General features: G+C 39.2%; 1 protein-coding gene across 1 annotated transcript in view; it reads left to right on the plus strand.

Annotated features, from left to right (window-relative positions):
- Positions 1 to 836: 836 nt before the first annotated feature.
- The window catches only part of LOC112055631 (U4/U6 small nuclear ribonucleoprotein Prp3), a 62,444-nt gene continuing 41,331 nt past the window's right edge, over positions 837 to 21,949 (plus strand). Inside the window, exons 1-9 of the mRNA XM_052889462.1 lie at positions 837 to 1,163; positions 2,858 to 3,025; positions 3,946 to 4,111; positions 4,995 to 5,172; positions 6,211 to 6,294; positions 6,779 to 6,900; positions 7,480 to 7,665; positions 8,722 to 8,849; positions 9,821 to 10,008. Of these exons, the coding sequence (XP_052745422.1) occupies positions 1,036 to 1,163; positions 2,858 to 3,025; positions 3,946 to 4,111; positions 4,995 to 5,172; positions 6,211 to 6,294; positions 6,779 to 6,900; positions 7,480 to 7,665; positions 8,722 to 8,849; positions 9,821 to 10,008 (1,348 nt within the window). The 5' untranslated portion in view covers positions 837 to 1,035. The remainder of the gene's footprint in view (positions 1,164 to 2,857; positions 3,026 to 3,945; positions 4,112 to 4,994; positions 5,173 to 6,210; positions 6,295 to 6,778; positions 6,901 to 7,479; positions 7,666 to 8,721; positions 8,850 to 9,820; positions 10,009 to 21,949) is intronic.

Consider the following 21,949-nt stretch of genomic DNA (forward strand, 5'->3'; position numbering starts at 1 on the left):
TTGAGGTTGTCATGTAAAATATGTCTAATCTCTTTACGCAATGACTAAAAATATCTATCTCGCTCCATTGAGTTAGCTTTCTATAAGTTAGAGAGGTTACAAAAAAATTTTGTTGATTCTTTAAAAAAATAATTCTTTGACCAAATTTGACGTAAAATGCCACATGTCCATTATAAATAGGTGTCAAAGCACCGTGCGTTCGTCACTGCCGCACAGTCGCGACTGTCTGCACCCCACGCCCCAAGTCCGAGGTGCGTAGGTATAGCTCGCGTTTCGACCCCTAGTATGAAGTCAAACTACTGCTTGTATATATTTTTACTGTGGCGTTGCTTAAGACTATCCACAGATTAAATACATAGAACATTCGTTTACTGATCGATGTTTGGCTGTTTCGTCAAAAGAATCGATTCTTTTTATAAATTGTTTTTATTAAAAATTTGATAAAATTAAGGTTTAATAATATACTTTAATACTTTCAAATGAAACGTTACTCCATCTTTTACTAAACTACAAGTTTTTGGCCGTTTTTTATGCCATTTAACTACTCAAACCGGTATTTTTAGGGAGCTCTTTACACGACGAAAACGATCACAACAATGAAACATCGATTCTGTAGCAACAGTTTTTATAAACGCGTTAGATCATAGATTTTTGATCTTTGCCAGAGGGGTAACGGTTAGCGAGCCAAGTCCAGTTATTAATGGTCTAAGATCTGATGAAACACTACACTGTAGTATTTTAGTTGAGTACGAACCAGTATCTATTAATCTGTGGTACGAACAATTTTTGGATTTATTCTGTGGTTAAGACTGTCAAATCCATGTTCCTTGGTCAAATCAAATGATTGTTTTATGTCGATGTCGAAGTTGTTTTATTTTGTATTCTAAATGAATTCTCTCTCAAATTAAAGTGTTAAAATTCCTTAAATCCTTACAATTACTAGTTTGTAGTATCATTTAAGTGTTCATTTTGTAGTATATTAGAAATATAACCAAAAATTTCGGTGGACTATAACTACAAATTTTAGTGTTTATCATGGCTTTGCAACTATCCCGGAGGGAGGTTGAGGACCTGCGCTCGTCTCTGGACCGTGCAATATACAGGACTATCGGAAAATCTGACAGTTCTCTATTATCTACTGTTTCGTCCTGCCTGACTAGTGGGTAAGTATTCAAATTCAAAATTAATTTATTTCCAACTAGCACAACTTCGTCCGTTCTTAGAATCCGGCCCGTCGTCGCAAAATGTCTACGAACTATAAAGTATCTCCCTGTTCCTGCCAAATTTAACCTTTATAATATGATATGATTGATTTCATATATATTTCTTTACCACACGATGGACCAGGCACCCGCATAGTGAATCCAAGCATTGTTAAGATATTCGTCTCTATAGCCTTAGCTCACATTACTAGCGTATAATCTGACGTTTATGGTTAGAAGTAAAGTCAAAAACCTAAAATTAAAATTACAAGGGTTCCAAATGTGCTTTGTTATGTGAAAAACCTGAACCAAATTGACATAGTCTCTTTGTTATTGATTTTCACAATATTGTCTATAGCTAAGTACCCACTAAAAGAGCTGTGGTAGCCTAGTGGATATGACCTCTGCATCTGATTCCTGAGGGTGTGGGTTCAAATCTGGTCCGGGGCATGTACCTCCAACTTTTCAGTTGTGTGCATCTTAAGAAATTAAAAGAAGGAAAACATTGTGAGGAAACCTGCATACCAGAGAATTTCTTTAATTCTCTGCGTGTGTCAAGTCTGCCAATCCGTCTTGCGCCAGCTTAGTGGATTATAGGCCTAACCCCTCTCACTCTGAAAGGAGACTCGTGCTCTGCAGTGAGCCAAATATGGGTTAATACTGAAGTACCCACTACCCAGTGATCATCATCATGTCAGCCGATGGATGTCCACTGCAGGACATTGGCCTTTTATAGGCACTTCCAAACATCACAATCCTTAGCTGCCTGCATCCAGCGTATGCCCGACTCTTGGTGTCAGTCCACCTGGTGGGGGTTCAACCAATAACTTTTAAAATAATTTTGTGTATAAGCTAATGGGCTATTTTTAAAAAATAATAATGTATTTGTCATGATATAAAAAAACAAGACAAAGTCAGACTCTCTACTATCCGAAGCAAGACCAAGGTCAGAGATGTGGCAGTAACAATTAAGAAGCTTAAGTGGAAGTGGACAGGACACTTCATGCGGGATAAAAGGGATAAGTGGACCAGGGATGTGACAGAGTGGTATCCTAGGATAGGAAAAAGGAAAAGAGGTCGCCCCTGCCAAAGATGGGAGGATGACCTCAGACAGACAGCAGGAGACACATGGAGAAGGAAAGCAAGAGATAGAGAACTATGGAAGTGTCTGGAGGAGGCCTATGCCCGAGGGCAAGCTGAAGAAAAGAACCAGTGTCAATGATATGTTAATAATTCAGTAAATAAAGGCTTTATTATTATTATTATTATAATGTGTTTGTCAAATATTATGATCTCTAATTTACTTGAAACAAATTTGTCTTTCTTGTCTTGTAAGTCAGTCACATTTCTTGTTGTGTAATTCTTTATTGGTTACTTGGGATAGGCGGGGACAGTGATTTGTGTGGGAAAGGGGAGTGTTTGTTAACAGTCAGAGGCACCACAGCGTTCACAAGTGCGTGACTCCACTTAAGGTCATTCTCTTCCAATCTAGGGTTTTGTTTTGGTTACAGTTTGATTTGTTAATTAAGTTGTCCTGTCAAATGTTGTGAATCATAATCTTTGTTCGACATTGGTTTTCTTTTTTTTCAAAGTTTCTGCTAAAAATATATATATAGCACCAAGAGATAATGATGTTTGTATGTATTATGTTTCAGCTACGAAAGAAGGAAGATAATAGACAAAATCTCAGCGCACATAGAGTCGAAGAAGGCCAGCAAGCTAGCGGACAAGGTCCTCGCTCTGGCACAGGAGCTAGTGTCTGCAGCGAAGGCGCCCAAGAGGAAACATGACGAGAACAAAGACAAGGATAAAGACGTTAAAAGGTATATACAATTAACAAAGCCTGAATAGCTCAACGGTAAGAGCGGTTGAACTCATCACCAAGGGGTGGTGGTTTGATCCCTGCCCTGTTGGTCTATTGTCGTACCCTCTCGTAGCACAGTCTGTCCCGACTAGTTGGAGGGGAATGAGAATATTGGTCATATCAAAAAAAATAAGGTGCATATACTTTTTTCAAAAATGTATAAAATTATCTTTTTAATTTTTGGTCGTTACAAGTTAGCCCTTAACCATAATCGTCACCTGATGGTAAGTGATATAATCTAAGATAGAAGCGGACTTAGAAGTAGAATGAAAATCCACAACCCTTTTTGTCTCTATACGGCATATTAACAGAACACTAAATCGTTTCGCAGTATGTCTTCGCTGGTAAGGTGGTACTCCATGGCCGAAGCCTCCCACCAGCCAGAACTGGACCAATTAACAAAACCTCAACTGATACATCCAGGGAATGAACCCAGGACCTCCATCATTTATATCCACTTATCACTGCGCCACGGAGACTCGTGTCTCTCTGTTACCAAAAATCCTCAGAAACAGCTGTACAGATCTTTATGATATTTTGTGTGTATATTGGGTAGGTCTAAGAATACCTACATCTTATAGCCTCTCTAGAAATGTAGCTAGTAGTAGTATCCAAAGCTGCTCTAATAGGATTTTACCAAATTTGGCGTCAGGGAGAACCACAGAAGAGGAGGGGAGTGTTGATCGATTGTCAAGTAATTCCTTAACCCTACGTCCTGTAGTCACAAGTTCAGGACTCTGTTTTGAGTTTTTCTCTCTACCACGCGATGGACCCGGCACCTGCACGGGGAATGCTAAGATATTCATCTCTAACCATAGCCGAAGCTCACCTGCCAGTAATAATAATATAATTAATTAAATAAAAACTTTTTCAAACAAGGTCCCGTCAAGATGAGAAGCACGAGTCGCGAGATGACAAACGCGACAGAGACAAAGAGGAGAGCAAAGAGAAGAAAGTGGAAAACTTGATAGAACTGCCTGCAGTCGTACAGGACGGGGAGACCATTGGCTCCAAGATGGCTGGCCTCAGTGCCGATAAAATTAAGGTTTCTTTTAAATTTTTTTTTTCTTTACAAGTTAGCCCTTGACTGCAATCTCACATGGTGACAAGTGGTGATGCAATCTAAAATAAAGTAAAACTTTATGGTACGCATATACACATAATAAATATAGACTGCCCTATCGCTATTTTCTCAGTGATTCATAGCAATTAGTAAAAGTGAAAAAATATTATGACATAACAAATGAACTAACTAAAAATGTCTATGTAGTTAGTCTGTACGTAGAAGTAGGTGTGAGAGGATTACCAGCAAAATCTCTCTATAACTTGCTTAAAGACCTTGGCTTCTCTAGAAGTGCAGCTAGTTCTATATTAGAACGAGTATCCAAAGCTGCTACTAGGATCTTACCAAATTTGGCGGCAGGGAGAACAACACGAGCAGAGAAGGGGAGTTTTGATTGATTGTCAAAGAATTCCTTAACCCTACATCCAGTAGTCACAAGTTCAGGACTCTGCTCGGAGTTTATCTCTCCTCATGCTATGGTCATTTGTTTGTAAGCATGTACATACAAATGACCATAGCATGTTAGCAATACAAATCTATACTAATATTATAAAGCTGAAGAGTTTGTTTGTTTGATTGAACGCGCTAATCACAGGAACTACTGGTCCGATTTGAAAAACTCTTTCAGTGTTAGATAGCCCATTTATCGAGGAAGGCTATAGGATATATATTATCCCCGTATTATTAGTATAAGTCTATTGTTCTAACAACACTATTACAATATATTATTTAATAAAGACAAAAATCAAAATCAAATCAAAGTGGAAATGTGTTAACTTCTTAAATGAATATCCACACCCCTTTCGGTTGCACACCATCGTACCGGAACGCTGCGTTGCTTGGCTGACGTGGCGGCTGTCGACAGGTGATGATGGCGAACGCGCAGAGGGAGATCGAGGAGCGCAAGCGCACGCTGCAGGCGTTGAAGGGCGAGCGCAACGTGAGCGCCGCCGCCGCCGCCGCGCAGCAGCTGAAGGCGCAGCTGCAGCAGAGCGCCTTCCCGCCGCCCAGCGTCATCAAGCCCGTGCTCTACTCCAAGCCCGGTGAGCCCCCTGTAGTAATACATAGTAATATATATATATAGACACGGGCATAAGTTAGTTTTTTTTTTTTTTTTAAATATAAATATACTTAAACAATACACATCAGGCAAGGCTCGACTGTATTTATGTCCGTCACTGCCGTGACAGACATATTACAGTGCCCATGCCGATACGGAAATTGTAAGGTAACCTGACGGACTTTAATAATAATGAATAATAATTTTATTATTATTCAAAATTATTTATTTAATGTTTAACTATATTTAAAACAAATTGTTTAATTTAATTAATAAAATTTATTAATTTTGCAATTGGCGAAATAATAAATTTCGTTTTTTGTATTACATATTGAAATAAGGATTCCGTTTTTTAATTTGGCAGGTAGTTACGTACGGGCGGAACCCTAAAAAGAGACAAATAAATTAGAATTACAAAAAAATCCCATAATCACATTAAATAAAATGAGTTGTTTGGTTGCCTTGACGACCAATAATATAGCAGGTCGTCGGACTTATTTTTGTATACATGTGTGCGTTTTGTTCTGGCAGACGCAGGTCATTGAATACGAGTTGTTGTCGACAGTGACGGTCTACGACTGATGCACCCTCAGACCAATTATAGAAGGACCTGTATCGCATTCATAGTCCCGAACAAAATTGTCCGTCATTTTCTGAGGAAAACGAGCTGAAAGATGTATACCAAATCTAGTATACATCTTAAACTAAACTAGAAGTTTTTGCCCGTTTTTTACACAATTCAATTACACAAAAAGGTATTTTTACGGAGCTCTTTAGCCGATGCACACGATTACGACTATTTAACATCGATTCTATAGAGACAGTTTTTACAATCGCATTAGATCGTTGATCATATACTTTGACAGAAAAATAACGTCCAGCGAGGCAGGTCCTATACAATAATGGGTCTGAGGATACACCTCACTAACTCACTTCCAGTCCCCTCCCGTCGCCCGCATACTATGGGAGTGTCATCAACAAACTTTCAAAGCTATAATAATGATGATTTGATGATTCCCAGCGGTCGCGCCGATGTCGGCCGAGGAGTTGGAGAAGCAGAGGAAGATAGCCGAGCTGCAGGCGAGGATACAGAGGAAACTGGCAGGTATGTTGGCTAATTAATGTTTAAGAGTTGTGGGGAACACACAACTCCAATGTTAATGTTTTTTTTTATTTTTATTGTTTACAAGTTAGCCCTTGACTACAATCTCACCTGATGGCAAGTGATGATGTAGTCTAAGATGGAAGCGGGCTAACTTGTAAGGAGAAGGATGAAAATCCACACCCCTTTCGGTTCCTACACGGCATCGTACCGGAACGCTAAATCGCTTGGCGGTACGTCTTTGCCGGTAGGGTGGTAACTAGCCACGGCCGAAGCCTCCCACCAGCCAGACCTGGACCCAGGACCTCCGTCTCGTAAATCCACCGAGCATACCACTGCGCCACGGAGGCCGTCTTCTTCTTTTCTGGACCTTTTCTACACTTGGCCACTAAGGATTGGCCGTTGTACGTCGGTCCATTTGGTGCTGGTCCCCGCTGGTGTCGCTCCAGCCAACCGAGCTCGCTCTAGAAGCTTTGTTGTGTTTCAGGTGGAGCCCTCGCCGCGGCGGGCAGCACGGGCCCCGCGCCGCTCATCCTGGACCGCGAGGGGCGCACCGTGGACACGACGGGCCGCCGCGTGCAGCTCACGCACCGCGCGCCCACGCTCAAGGTGACAGGCGCTCTGTTTGACACCGATGCGCACCGTGCGCTCGGACGCACCGTGCGCATGAGTGGCTGACGTGCATTTTTTTTATTCTATACAAGTTAGCCCTTGACTATACCTCTCGCGTGGCGGTACGTGTTTGTCGGTACCTGGATCAATTAAGGAAACCTCAATCCGCCCAGCTGGGGAAATATTTATTTATTACTAGCGGACCCGTTCAAGCTTCGTTTTGACATAAGTGCACTTATTCTCTATCTCTACTCTACCCTTCTATACCTCTACCCCTACCCTACCCCTACCCTACCCCTACCCTACCCTACCCTACCCCTACTTTACCCCTACCCTACTCCTACGAAAAGGATTGTTTTTATGGTTTTCCCGGCAATTATACTAATTTTTCTTACGTGTAAATATAATAAGATATTACGATAATATTATCTTATTATTTATCTTATAAATATAATATTTTTACGTCACGCATCGGGCGCACGAGTGACTGACGTACGTTTCTTTCTTACGTGTCCGTGACGCGCCGGGCAAGCTCTGTTTGACCCGATACGAGTGGCTGACCGTCCGTCTGCGCAGGCCAACATCCGCGCGAAGCGGCGCGAGGAGTTCCGCGCGCAGCTGGCGGGCGCGGCGGAGGCGGCGGGCGAGGCGGCGTGGCAGGACGAGCGCGTGGCGAGCAAGCCGGCGGCGCGCGCGCGCCGGGCGCTGCGCTTCCACGAGCCCGGCAAGTTCACGCAGATGGCGGAGCGCCTGCGCATGCGGGTGAGTGCTGCCACCTGTCGCCCATACACGACTACTTTTTTATAAGTCACTTTTTTTTCACTCAAGTCACTCTCCCCGTGATATTTAATTTCTTAAAATGCACACAATTGAAAAGTTGGAGGTGCATGCCACGGACCGGATTCGAACCCACACCATCCGGAGTTGGAGGCAGAGGTCATATCCACTGGGCTATCATGTATCATAAGAAATTAAATATCACGTGTCTCAAACGGTGAAGGAAAACATCGTGAGGAAACCTGCACGCCAGAGGATTAATTCTCTGCGTGTGTGAAGTCTGCCAATCCGCATTGGGCCAGCGTGGTGGACTATTGGCCTTACCCCTCTCATTCTGAGAGGAGACTCGAGCTCAGCAGTGAGCCGAATATGGGTTGATAACGAAGACGACACTCTCCCCGCCTCGAACGCCACGAGCATACTGAAGCCGACCGTGCGACGAGCACCATAAATTGCAAGTCGTTCACGCCAACCGATCATTACCCCTCTCTAACTCCCTAAAAGTCGCGCCATCTAGCGTCGGCACGAGATCGAGCGACTTCATATCCGTCCCAGACTACCATTCCCTACAATAGTTATATAGCCTACTAGCGCACGCCCGCGACTTCGTCGACGTGGAATTTAGTTTTTCACAAATCCCTCGGGAACCATGGATTGTGTTAATCCAGAGTAAAATCTAATTCCATTCCAAATTTCAGCTAAATCGCTTCAGTAGGTTTTAAAGAGTAACAAACATCCAAACATACATCCAAACATCTATACAAACTTTCGCGTTTATAATATTAGTAGGATTTTGTAATTAAAAAAAAAAATTTTTTTACGGCGGGATGAAAAGTGCCAACGTAGGATTAATGATGTTTTAAAAATTTTACTTGTTGCCATTTTTTTTCGAGCTACAAAAGTCCCTTTTCCTACGAGCGGGATGAAAAGTACCACCGTAGGATTAAGTAATTTTTAAAAAATTTTACACTGCAATTTTTTTTTCGACCAACAAAAGCCCCTTTTTCGACGAGCGGGATGAAAAGTCACGGTATATTGCAGGCGCAACTGGAGAAGCTGCAGAACGAGATATCGCAGATCGCGCGCAAGACGGGCATCTCGTCGGCCACCAAGCTGGCGCTGCTGACGTCGGACGCGCCCGACGCCGACCGCGTGCCCGACATCGAGTGGTGAGTGGTCACCGCACGCAGCGATCACTGTCATATACATATTTTTTTTTTTTTTTAATTATTGGGGTTCAAATCAAATGAAATCAAAATCAAAAATCATTTATTTCAAGTAGGTTTAGTTTACAAGCACTTTTGACACGTCAGTTGACTATTTGTAAAGATTCTACCACCGGTTCGGAAGGCAGGTTCTGCTGAGAAGATACCGGCAAGAAACTCAACAGTTGGGGTTACCAAACGGAATGGGGATGATGACTAGGTTTGAATATATTGATTTTTATGATAAATTCGGGTAAATAAGGTCAATGTTAACTAATTTATACAAAAAAAATCACAGATTGACTGGATATTTGCAAAATAAATCTATGCTAATATTATAAAGCTGGAGAGTTTGTTTGTTTGTTTGATTGAACGCGCTAATCTCAGGAACTGCTGGTCCGATTTGAAAAATTATATATTAGCCCCGTATTCTTACGGGAACGGGAACCACGCGGCGTCAGCTAGTTTGATATATGTATAATTTAACGGTAATTTGTGTTTAACGGTATAAGATACGAAAAACTTTTATACGAAGAGGTTTTTTTTATTTCACTTACTAACTTAACTATTGACTTGTTTTACTATAGCTTGGCAAATCGTTCGTAACACTCCCAAAAGTCCGCGCAGTCCCCTCCCGTCGCCCGCATACCATGGGATATAGTCCTACTTTGTAAAGAATAACTACAATTAGAAAAACGTATAATTATTATTAATAATATATGCTACACAAAATACGCGAGCTTAGATGCGAGCAATTAGGCCGTTGGGTTTTTTTTTTTTTTTTTTTAACTATTGACTTGTTTTACTATAGTTTGGCAAATCGTTCGTAACACTCCCAAAGGTCCGCGTAGTCCCCTCCCGTCGCCCGCATACCATGGGATATAATTCTAGTTTGTAAAGAATAAACAAATGTGTTACCTCGTGGTCGTGGTCAGGTGGGACAGCGTGATCCTGATGACGCCGGAGGAGCGCGAGCGGCGGCCGCGGGCCGGCCCGGCGGACGCGCGTACCGGCCCGCAGCGCGTGGCGGCGTGCAACACGGGCGCCGACGACATCGTGGACAACGTCAACGAGGACGCCATCACCAACCTGGTGGAGCACCCGCAGCAGCTGCGCCCCCCCAGTGAGTGATACCACTTCGTTTATTTTTTTTTTTAAGAAGATTATTTGAGAACAACACGAGCAGAGAACAGGGAGTGTTGATCGATCGTCCAGGAATTCCTTAACCCTACGTCCTGTAGGCACAAGTCCGGGACTTCTTTTTTTTTTTTTTATTCTTTACAAGTTAGCCCTTGACTACAATCTCACCTGATGGTAAGTGATGATGCAGTCTAAGATGGAATCGGGCTAACTTGTTCGGAGGAAGATGAAAATCCACACCCCTTTCGGTTTGTACACGGCATCGTACACCAGCTAGACCTGGACTAATTAAGAAAATCTCAAGCTGCCCAGCCGGGGATCGAACCCAGGACCTCCGTCTTGTAAATCCACCGCGCATACCACTGCGCCACGGAGGCCGTCAAATTGTAAATATTGAGGCTACAAAACTTATTATCACAGATTAAGAATGATAGGTAGACAGAGAGATCGTACGGAACACGACGGTGTCGTACCTGTCACAAATACAAAAGTCAAAAACGAATACATTCTCGAGTCAGTACGATACGAAGCGTCGCACCGGTAACTTTCAATATTGTTCAAGATAAAAAATATTCTTAAAACTTCAACTTGACTTTAAAAATAAAAAATAAACTAAAAAGCGAAAAATAAGATCGTACGTTCTACCTTCTGATCACTTTGAAGTTGGTGCCAGGCCAGTGACGTATTAATTAAAGCTGTCTCTGAAAGAACTGTCTGAAAATCGTAAAATCGTATGATTTAACGGCTTGAGCTAATGCATCACTGTTGGCACCGCATTCAAAGTGATCAGATGGTAGCATGTACGATGTTATTTTTCGCTTTATAGTTTATTTTCTGATTTGGAATTGCAGTTCAATTTTTTTGTGATTTTTTTACATTTTTACATTTTTAGTGATAGGTTTTAAAAACTAGCTTTGGTTTATTAATTAAAGACTGACCTAAGTGCCGGGTTTTGACCCTTTCTAATCTCATTCATAATTCTATGTTAAGAGCGCGCAGCGCGTCGGTACGATATGGATAAAATTCGAAGCGCAAGCGAGACGCCGAATTATGACTTTCACGTGAGTGAAAAGCACGGAGCGATTGACGCGCGACGCAAATTTTTATGACGTGAGCGCCAAAACCATTTTTACCTAATTGCAAGTAAATTAAACAACATAACGAAAAACAAAATGGCCATGTTCAAGATATATACCTAATTTTCTATACAAAACAAAAATTTAAGAAAATAAGTTTCCTTTTCCTGAGATTGAAAGCAAAATGTGAGCAAAACATGTATTTTTCAAAAAAATAAACTATCGAGAAAAGTTTTACAAATTGTGTATTTTGTATAGTCATAACGAAGCTAACACTTTGAAATATCATTTACCCAAATATCAGGCTCCTAACTTTTCCCGAATCTGAGATCCAGAACCATTTGTAACCACCAAATTACATATTGCACACTCTTAAGTTTCAATGTAATAGTACAAACATAACGAATGTCCAGCGGTCAAGGGTCGATCTGTTTTTATTCTCTATTGATAACCACGTCAAACGTATTGCTCTAAGAGCCGGCGTCAGAAATATATACCCTCATCATCTCAGACCAATTATTGTACAGGACCTGCCTCGCTAGGTGTTACTTTTCTGTCAAAGTATATGATCAACGATCTAATGTGATTGTAAAAGCTGTCTCTAAAGTATCGACGTTTTATAGTTGTAATCGTGTTCGTCGGTTAAAGAGCTTCGTAAAAATACCCTTCTGTTTAATTGAATGGTGTAAAAAATGGGCAAAAACTTCTAATTTAGTATAGAATATATACCAAATCTATGCTCATTTCCTCAGAAAATGACAGACAATTTTGTTCGTGACTATAAGTGCGATACAGGTCCTTCTATAATTGGTCTGAGCTCATCATATTTGTTTATAAGTGATAAGAAATAAATTTACTTTTTTATTTGACACATTTTAATTGACACGTTTCAAATAGGTTGCCCAGTTAAATATACAGGGTGTCTCGTAATTAAAGAATAATACCCAAACGGTATTCTAAAACTAATTTGAATAGTTTTCTAAAAATACCTAGTTATATTTATTTTTTCAGATTTTTTCAAAATTTTCTATCTTGTATTAGTTTTATTCATGCTGTAGCTGATGATTTTGGAAATCTGAATTCTTCAATAATTCAACAATATAAATGACTACATTAGTAAATTTAAGCAAGTAGGCAGATATTGTAAGACATTTTAAAGTCTTTAAATTTTTTTTCTTTAAATTTTTTAACTTTAAATTTTTTTTCGTGTATTGAAAATTCAGCACCTTCCATACATTTTTACCAGCAACTTTGTAAATACAAAGAGTAGACACAAGTTTTATACCAATTTACAAACCTCGATAAGTGTACAACTTTTTTAAATGATAGTACACATCAGCTCCAAGCATTTTTTTTACAGGACAATTTTTTTTAATTCGGTCATCTTAATGAAAGAAAAATATTTTTTTAAAAATCCGAAAAATAATCTTATCTTGGTCACCCTAGGGATCTTTGGAAAATTATACAAAATTAGTTTTATATAATTAGGTGGTGTATCTACCGATTGCGTTTTATCAATTAATTACGGAACACCCTGTATAATTCTAATGCTGGCTCTTAGACCATCGGTCCATTAGGAAAATCCCACAAATGATTCGACGATATAAATAGTTTCGTTCGAATTTCCCTGTATTCAGTCATCAACTGTTCTACGATCAAGTTACGTGCTCTCAATAGCGAGTGCTGAAATATCGAGACGCGCGGTGGTGTGTCAGCCAAAGAGAGGACGGCGAGCGACAGTAGTGGGTTTACAGGAAGCGTCTTGTGCCACTATTGTCCGTTATTATTATATCGAAATGTTGAGAGTACTTGTGCCAGTGATCATAGCCGTGAGCGTAGTCTGCGGTCGACCGAACCACGATGGACTGTTGTCGACAACTAAACCGGAGCTGCAGTCAAAAGTTAAAGAAGTACACACACGTCAATTTAATGTCCTACAATTTCTGTACAGTAATGGCGTGGACAGACGACCGGATAATGTAAACAGTGATGGTACACCACATGTCAATGGTAAAACGTTGAATGTCAGTCGTTCTAAACTGTTGAATTTCAGTGATGTTAAAACGTTGAATGTCAGTGATTCTAAACCGTTGAATGTCAATGGTGCTAAACTGTTGAATTTCAGTGATAGTAAACTATTGAATGTCGGGGATGTTAAAACGTTGAATGTCACTGATGGCACACCGAATAATGTCAGTGATTCTAAACCGTTGAATGTCAATGGTGCTAAACTGTTGAATTTCAGTGATATTAAACTATTGAATGTCGGTGATGTTAAAACGTTTAATGTCAGTGTTAGTATATCGTTGAATGTCAGTGATGGCACACCGAATAATGTCAGTGATTTTAAAACGTTGAATATCAGTGGCGCTAAACTGTTGAATTTCAGTTATAGTAAACTATTGAATGTCGGGGATGTTAAAACGTTGAATGTCAGTGATGGCACACCGAATAATGTCAGTGATTCAAAAACGTTGAATGTCAGTGGCGCTAAACTGTTGAATTTCAGTTATAGTAAACTATTGAATGTCGGTGATGTTAAAACGTTGAATGTCAATGTTAGTGTATCGTTGAATGTCAGTGATGCTAAACCGTTGAATGTCAGTGATGCTAAAACGTTGAATGTCAGTGATGCTAAACCGTTGAATGTCAGTGATGCTAAACCGTTGAATGTCAGTGATTCTGCAGTTTTTAATTCGAAACCAGTAGTGGAAAGTGGAAGAAAAACCAAACCGCCCCATCGCCGGCGCGCACCGCCCACTGGCGACTTTGTGAAACCAAGGAAAAGTAGATGTTCAAACGATCAAAAGTGGAATTACATCGCCGGTGTATGCCAAAAAAAACTAAAATGAAAAGAAAATCTCAATCATTATAAAAAATATTTAATTTTCCATTTATATTGCCATTCTCCGTCAAGATCCGAGGAACCCAAAATTATTTTGTACCACTTACGACTCGATTGCGAAGTGTTTGAACGCATTAGCTCTTTGCTACCACCAATTTGCTGGTGGGAAGCTTCGGCTGAGGCTAGTTACCACCCTACCAGCAAGGACGTACCGCCGAGCGAGTACCGGTACGATGCCGTGTAGAAACCGAAAGGGGAGTGGATTTTCATCCTCCTCCTAACAAGTTAGTACGTTTCCATCTTAGACTGCATCATCACTTACCATCAGGTGAGATTGTAGTCAAGGGCTAACTTGTAATGAATAAAAAAAAATTGTACAAATGCGGGCAAACGTTCTCCATTTTAGGATGACGCATTCTTACTGTGAAAAAAATATCAATATTATTTAAGTAATATCAATATTACTTAAACAATATTGAATTTTTTTCTACACGAGTGTACACTTCAAGAGGTTGGATATAAACCACTTACAGAGTGGATAGCTATTAGTTACTTAATCATTTAGTTTTAGAGCTCTGCCTCATTAAGACGCCATGGAGACGTCGTCGGCTACGTATCCAAGCAGTTAATATTGAAATGTATGGTACCTAACTCACTTGGCGACGGTTTGGCAACGTCGCCAAAATGGAAGCGTGGCCACGAGCTAGAAGTCTCTACGTGGCTTCTGGATACTCTGGCGGTCTGGCGACGTTGCCACTATAATGTACACGGCAAACTGCACCTCGCTCACTCAGTCTTCAGTCAGCTGCCATTTTGGACGCTCGCTCGAAATATAGTACCTAGTTGATGTTGTAAATAATAAGTTTCGATACTGAAATAATTATAATAGAAATACAAAACCGTCCTTGTGTATCGGATAGTTCATCTAATGAGTATTCTGATCGTAATTTCGTATTTTCGTAAATCAGTTAAAAAAAATACCACTTCGGCTTCGATCTCATATAAAAGGATGAATCCATAGTTTCTTTTTTTTTCTATTTTTCTACGTACGTAGATAACAAAGTAGTGCGATTTCTTCTACATCCATTCCTGACGATGTAAACGAACTGACTGTCGAGAAGTCATGGCTACTCGATTTGGCGACCTTCGGATGCCAGAAGTCAAGTGTCAAGTGGCGACGTCGCCATGGCGTCTTAAAGAGGCAGTGCTCTTAGTCTTTAGTATTATCTTTCGTCTATTTTGTTTATTTATTAGATTATGTACTGTATGATTATGTGTGTAAATAAAATGAAATAAAAAACCTAAAAGAGAAAACACACAGACCTTTCGAAGAACTCTCTCAGTAGTCCTAACATGCACGCCATGACATACATCGTGGAGAGAAATAGACAAAATGTCAACTAATGTGCGGCGCCGGAAATATCGCTATCTTGTCCCAGTCTCATCAATGAAATATATTGATGATACTAGGACAACTCCACTGCAATTTCTTGACATTTTGTCTACTTCTCTTCACTAGAATGTCGGTGTTTGTATGCTGGGCCTACAGGAGACCTTGGGACTATCTCGTGAATTTCGTGAAACCTTCTGCCAAGTGACGCCTGCTTCTATTCACACTAATATTATAAAGGCGAAAGTTTGTGTGTAAGTGTGTATGTATGTTTGTTCCTCTTTTACGCTGCGGCTACTGAGGCGATTTGTCTGAAATTTGGAATGGAAATAGTATTCACTCTGGATTAACATATAGGCTACTTTTTATCCCGGAAAAATACATGGTTTCCGAGGGATTTGTAAAAAACTAATTTTACGCGGACGAAGACGCGGGTGTTCGCTAGTATTTTAATAATAATTTGTATGCTATAAACTCTAACGCCCAACAATCTGTATTTATCTAATAAAGTTTTGAAAGATTTTGTTTATTTGTTTATATTTAGTGATATAATTTGACGGCCTCCGTGGCGCAGTGGTATGCGCGGTGGATTTACAAGACGGAGGTGCTGTACTCGATCCCCGGCTGGGCAGATTGAGATTTACTTAATTGGTCTAGGTCTGGTTGGTGGGAGCCTTCCGCCGTTACCACCCTGCCGGCAAAGACGTACCGCCAAGCGATTTAGCGTTCCGGTACGATGCCGTATAGAAACCGAAAGGGGTGTGGGTTTCATCCTCCTCCTAACAAGTTAGCCCGCTTTCATCTTAGATTGCATCATCACTTACCATTAGGTGAGATTGTAGTCAAGGGCTAACTAGTAAAGAATTAAAAAAAAATAATGAATCTGCTAAGCTCTGGAACTCCTAGTATAGCATATGAAAAGTTAGATTTACGCGCTTTTCCTCTTCATATATGCAAATGTTCTGCATCATGTGATGTACCATGTTGTACAATTTGTACGTATGGTACATTCGTTATAAACCCATATTCGGCTCAATGCTGAGCTCGAGTATCCTCTCTGGATGAGAGGGGTTAGGCCAATAGTCCACCACATTGGCCCAATGTGAATTGTCAGACTTGACTTGAGAATTAAGAAAATTCTCTGGTGTGCAGATTTCCTCACGATGTTTTCCTTCACCGTTTGAGACGCGTGATATTTAATTTCTTAAAATGCACACAACTGAAAAGTTAGAGGTGCATGCCCCGGACCGGATTCGAACCCACACCCTTCGGAATCGGAGGCAGAGGTCATTTCCACTGGGCTATCACGGCTCTTGACATTAGTATAATAACACGACGCACACGCTATTGAATATGTTTGTCCCATTCGCACGATCTGTCAGTAACGCAATCTCTGAGCGGCCGGACTGTAATATATATACTGATATGTATTGGATGCAACGTTTATGACGTCACCGAAATAAGGTGTGGCATGAATATTAAGATGATAGTTAGTGAAATAAATAAATTAGAGGTTTGAAATTTAAAAATTAAATAATGAAACACAATGAGTCATATACCCAATTCGCTTCGTCACTATGTAGGGAACATAGTGACGAAGCGAATTGGGTAATTGACTAGACTAATAACCTAACAATTTTTCACTCCAAACATCCACTTCTGTGACTATGTGAGTGTAAGAGCTAATCTAATTACTTACTTATCGTATCGTAGCGATGCATCGAGGGCTCCCATTTCGGGGCACATAAAATTACTCAATAATCCTGCGACTACACACTATCTACGTGTTATAAATCTATGCATCCAGTCTTTCCTCGAGTGAGATCGTAGGTTCTCGGTCCATATAGGAAAATATCATAATATATTCGGTGATATAAATAGTTGCGGTCGAATTTCCCTGTATTCGTCTATTGTTCTGTGGTCAGGCTACGCGCACTCTAATAGTGCGTGCTGAAATATTATTACATCAAAATGTTGATGGAACTTGCGACAGTGATCGTAGCTGTGAGCGTAGTTTGCTGTCGACCGAACGACGGACAGTTGTCGACAACTAAACCGGAGCTGAGATCTAAAGTTGACGTACGAAATGACAGCAAACTGCATGTAAATGTTCTAGAGATGCTCAACAGTGATGGTAAAGCCAGAAGAATGCAGAATTTAAACAATAATGATGGCATACCATATAATGTCAGTGAGGGTGAACCATTATATGTCAGTGATGTTAAACCATTCAATGTCAGTGATGTTAAACCGTTGAATGTCAGTGATAGTAAACTGTTGCATGTCAGCGATAGTAACTTATTGAATGACAGTGCTAATGCAGCAGTTGATTCGACACCAGTTGTGTCTCGTGGAAAGAAACGTTTGTTGCGACAGATAGGGTCACACTCGTCAAGTTCAGGTGCAATTATGTTTGGTGACAATTATTCTTATTCATTTTCGGGGCCATATTATGGTGCCCCACGTCTTCACCGATGTGCACATGATAGGCGATGGAATCGATTAATGCAGATATGCCAAATAATACCAATATCTCAATTATTGTAATTGTTTCTAGTCTTAGACCATTAAAAAGAAAGGATCTGCCTCGTAAACCGTTACCCTTCTGTTAAAAATCAAGAATCAGTGATCTAACGCATTTATAAAAACTTTCGCTATAGAATCGATGTTTCATTGTCGTTGTCGTAGTGTAAAGATCTCCCTAAAAATGCCGGTTTGTGTAGTTGAATGGCGTAAAAAACTGCCAAAAACTTGTAGTTTAGTAAAAGATGGAGTAACGTTTCATTTGTAAGTATTTCTACCATAATTTTATCAAATTTGTAATAAAAACGATTTCTAAAAAGAATCGATTCCTTTGACGGAACAGCAAAAAATCGATCAAGTAATCGAACATTCTATATATATATTCTGTGGATAGTCTAAGCGATGTGTTGGTTAGTGTGTGTAAAAATTACGCGTGTGTGTATTGCGAGTCAATTATATAGTTGTGTGTAGTGTATGGACACAGAATATACTTAATGGTGTTAATTTTTTCGATGTTTACCTCGTCCCCCTCAAAAAAACGAGACTTTTTTGTTGGTGAATTTGGGTGCGAAACAGGTCCATTCTTTTTAATGGTCTAAGGTTTTGGCACATAGGAAAGCGAAACGAAATATTGAATATTCATCAATTGATTCAGAGTATATTTAATGCAAACAAACGAAGAATCAATTTTTTCCTGTTTATAATATAAATATAGATAATAATTAGCATACTAGTAACATAGTAGTAACTCGCCATCCTCCCAAAAACACCAAGTTTATAAATATGGAGGAGGATTTTGTAACTAAATAACAACTGTAACTTTTTTTGTACAATAAATATTTTAATCCTATAATTTTATTTTTATTTTCATTACTCTTTTCAAATCGGAGGTATTGGTACTTTTAGAGACATGGATAATAGGTAAGAAAAATTAATTATGTAATTGGTCAGTTACATAATTAATTTTTCTTTCAAAGCGTTTTGACAAATTTCTTTTAAATATTCCTCTATGGGAGTGAATGAACTGAGGCACTATTTTTTACCTATACAGAACAGGACATCACTATGACAATAAATATGGTATCATTATTTTACAAAGTGACATTAGCATCTGTCAATGCGTTCGCTGAATTAAAGATTTTACTATAATACGAATTTCTTTTACATACGAGTTTAAGTAGATTGTGTTTAATCTGTGGTCTGAAACTATAAAAAAAAAGAAAAAAATATCTATGCCAAAGCAAAATTGCCAACGAGACATAGACTTAACACTAGCATTTATTTCCTTCCCTTATCCTTATTTCTTATTTTTGTAAAGGTATTTTGTGGTACTAATAAAGAAAGACTTAACAGATTGTATGTAACACTTACGAACCAACTTTTTGTGTCTGTTTAATAAAATTTAAATAATCATTATTATTTAATTATTTTTTAACACTTGTGAAACCTGCATTTTTTGGAAACTTCAAAAAAAGGAGAAGGTTTCTGAATTCGACCGTTTTTTCCTCACAATATTTTTCTTCATCGTTTGAGACACGTGATATTTAAATTTCTTAAAATAAGAGGTTCTTTGGAAAGAATAATTCCAAGTTAGCCCTTGACTGCAATCTCACCTAATGGTAAGTGATGATGCAATCTAAGATGGAAGCGGGCTAACTTGTTAGGAGGAGGATGAAAATCCACACCCCTTTCGGTTTTTACACGAAATCGTACCGGAACGCTAAATCACTTGGCGGTACGTCATTGTCGGTAGGTAAAGGTAACTAGCCACGGCCGAAGCCTCCCACCAACAAAATGGTGCATGCACCGGACCGGATTCGATCCTATGCCTTCGAAGGCAGAGGCCATATCCACTGGGCTACCACGGCTTTCAAATTTAAATTAAAACAATTATGATATTGCCTGAGAAGTTATAAGGAAAAAAGTAAAACACAACTAATTTAAGGAGTCTTATATTATAGAATATGTTAACACCATTAATAATATTCATATTTATTTAATTACAAGCCTTCTAAAACATATTTATTAATGTTAGTTTTTATTCAAGCCATTTCATACCATATCTCACAAAGTTAATTTTATTCGTAAAATGGTGAGCACTTTTTCTGACATAAAAACTCTTTTCAAAGATTTTAAAAAGTACCGTTCGTTTTTAGACGGATGATAAAGGTTATATATTACATTACGGCACATGTGCGTAATAACATACATTACGGTATTGGAATTAGTGAAGTAAGCGACACTTTACGAGCAAATGTGTTATAAAAAGTATATTACAAACAAGCTACGCGCGAAAAACATAACCGTCTTGCATTCGGGTAAAAACAGAGTACCAAACGTCTTATTTGTAGAAAATACGTTGACATATCTTGGCTAGTCTGTTCCATTTTTGACCCTTTTGACATCTATTGTAACGCAAATTACCGTACCACCGGCGTACACGATGCAAGTGGGTTATAACATGGTCGCTAGCGACATTTGGCGTTGACATAACTGTTGTAAAGTCACTGACTTTAAATGGTTTACTATCACTGACATTATGTGGTGTGCCACCACTGACATTCAATGGTTTACTATCACTGACATTCAACGGTTTACTATCACTGATATCATGCGGTGTGCCATATCTGTCATTATGCGATGTGCCAAATCTGTCATGCGGTGTGCCATATATGTCATTATGCGGTGTGCCATATCTATGTTTGTTGTTAGTTAATTCGTCAACTTTTGAGTGCAGCTCCGGGTTGGTTGTCGACAACTGTCCATTCTCGTGGTCGGGTTGACAGCTGACTACGATCACAGCTACGATCACTGTCACAAATTCCCTCAACATTTTGATGCTACGAAATTTTGATGTATTAAAAAAGTTGACAAAAGTGGCTTCAAATGGTCCGTGTGAATACCTCTGTCGCTTGACAGCCGTTCTCTCTATTCGGCTGACGCACTACCGCGCGTCTCGATATTACTGCACTCACTAGTATAGAGCACGTAACCTGTTCCAATGTACAGTAATGGACGAATGAATACAAAGACCTTGGTGTGTAACTTTTTGTATCGCCGATTAATTTGTTGGATTTTCCTTTATACTAAACTAGCGGACGCTCGCGACTTCGTCCGCGCGAAAATCGATGTAAACTTTCAACCCCTGTTTCACACCCTTAAAAATAATAATAATAAGTTATTTGTTGAAACTGTGGGTTACAATGGTTCTTACATTATAGAAAAAAAAAATCCAACACACTTTACTGACATATCAGCGTGAAAATATTTACAGTATTTTACAATAATTTATTATACTAAAACGTCAATATTACAAAATTTTGTCATTCATGTACTCGTCAACACTGGAATAATTCTTATTATTTAAAATGGAGAAGATTATTCGCCTAAACTTTATTAGGGGCATATTTTTATAGGATTCTGGAAGCTTATTGTAAAAACTTCCTTCCTTCAGAAACGATTTCGAAAATTCTTTCACCATTCCACATAGAAAGCTAAGTTATTTGAATCACAGGCAATTTTTTTACTCCGTGTTCTTTTGGGAACAGGAACTATGTGGGTGAAACCGCGGGGCGTCTTTTAGCGTCTTAGAAATTTTGTATTATCTCCGAAACTATACGACTAATTAACATACTGTAAAAGGCAAATCTTATCTCTATAATATCCTCTTGATTATTAATTCATTTTGATAAGGATTTAAGTTTAGTTGAGTAAATAATGACATAAACCTTATTAAATGATTTAAATATTTTTTTAAGGACTAAAGGCTAAATCTGCTAAAATATAGGAGATAGATATATGCTGTCGCGACACTTTTTGTAGAAAATGATGTGTTATACATAGTTGTAGTACATTATTTTATTCTAACATCAATAGTTTTTGCAGCGCACGCCATGTATACAAAACTTTTGTATACATTATTGGAGTTTTAGGAAGGATCTCTAATTTTTTTGAAAATATAATATAGCCTATAGCCTTCCTCGGTAAATGGGCTATCTAGCACTGAAAGTATTTTTCAAATCGGACCAGTAGTTCCTGAGATTAGCGCGTTCAATCAAACAAACAAACAAACTCTGCTTTATAATATTAG

The sequence above is a fragment of the Bicyclus anynana genome, chromosome 26 (genome assembly GCF_947172395.1).
Source record: "Bicyclus anynana chromosome 26, ilBicAnyn1.1, whole genome shotgun sequence".
Lineage (NCBI taxonomy): Eukaryota > Metazoa > Arthropoda > Insecta > Lepidoptera > Nymphalidae > Bicyclus > Bicyclus anynana.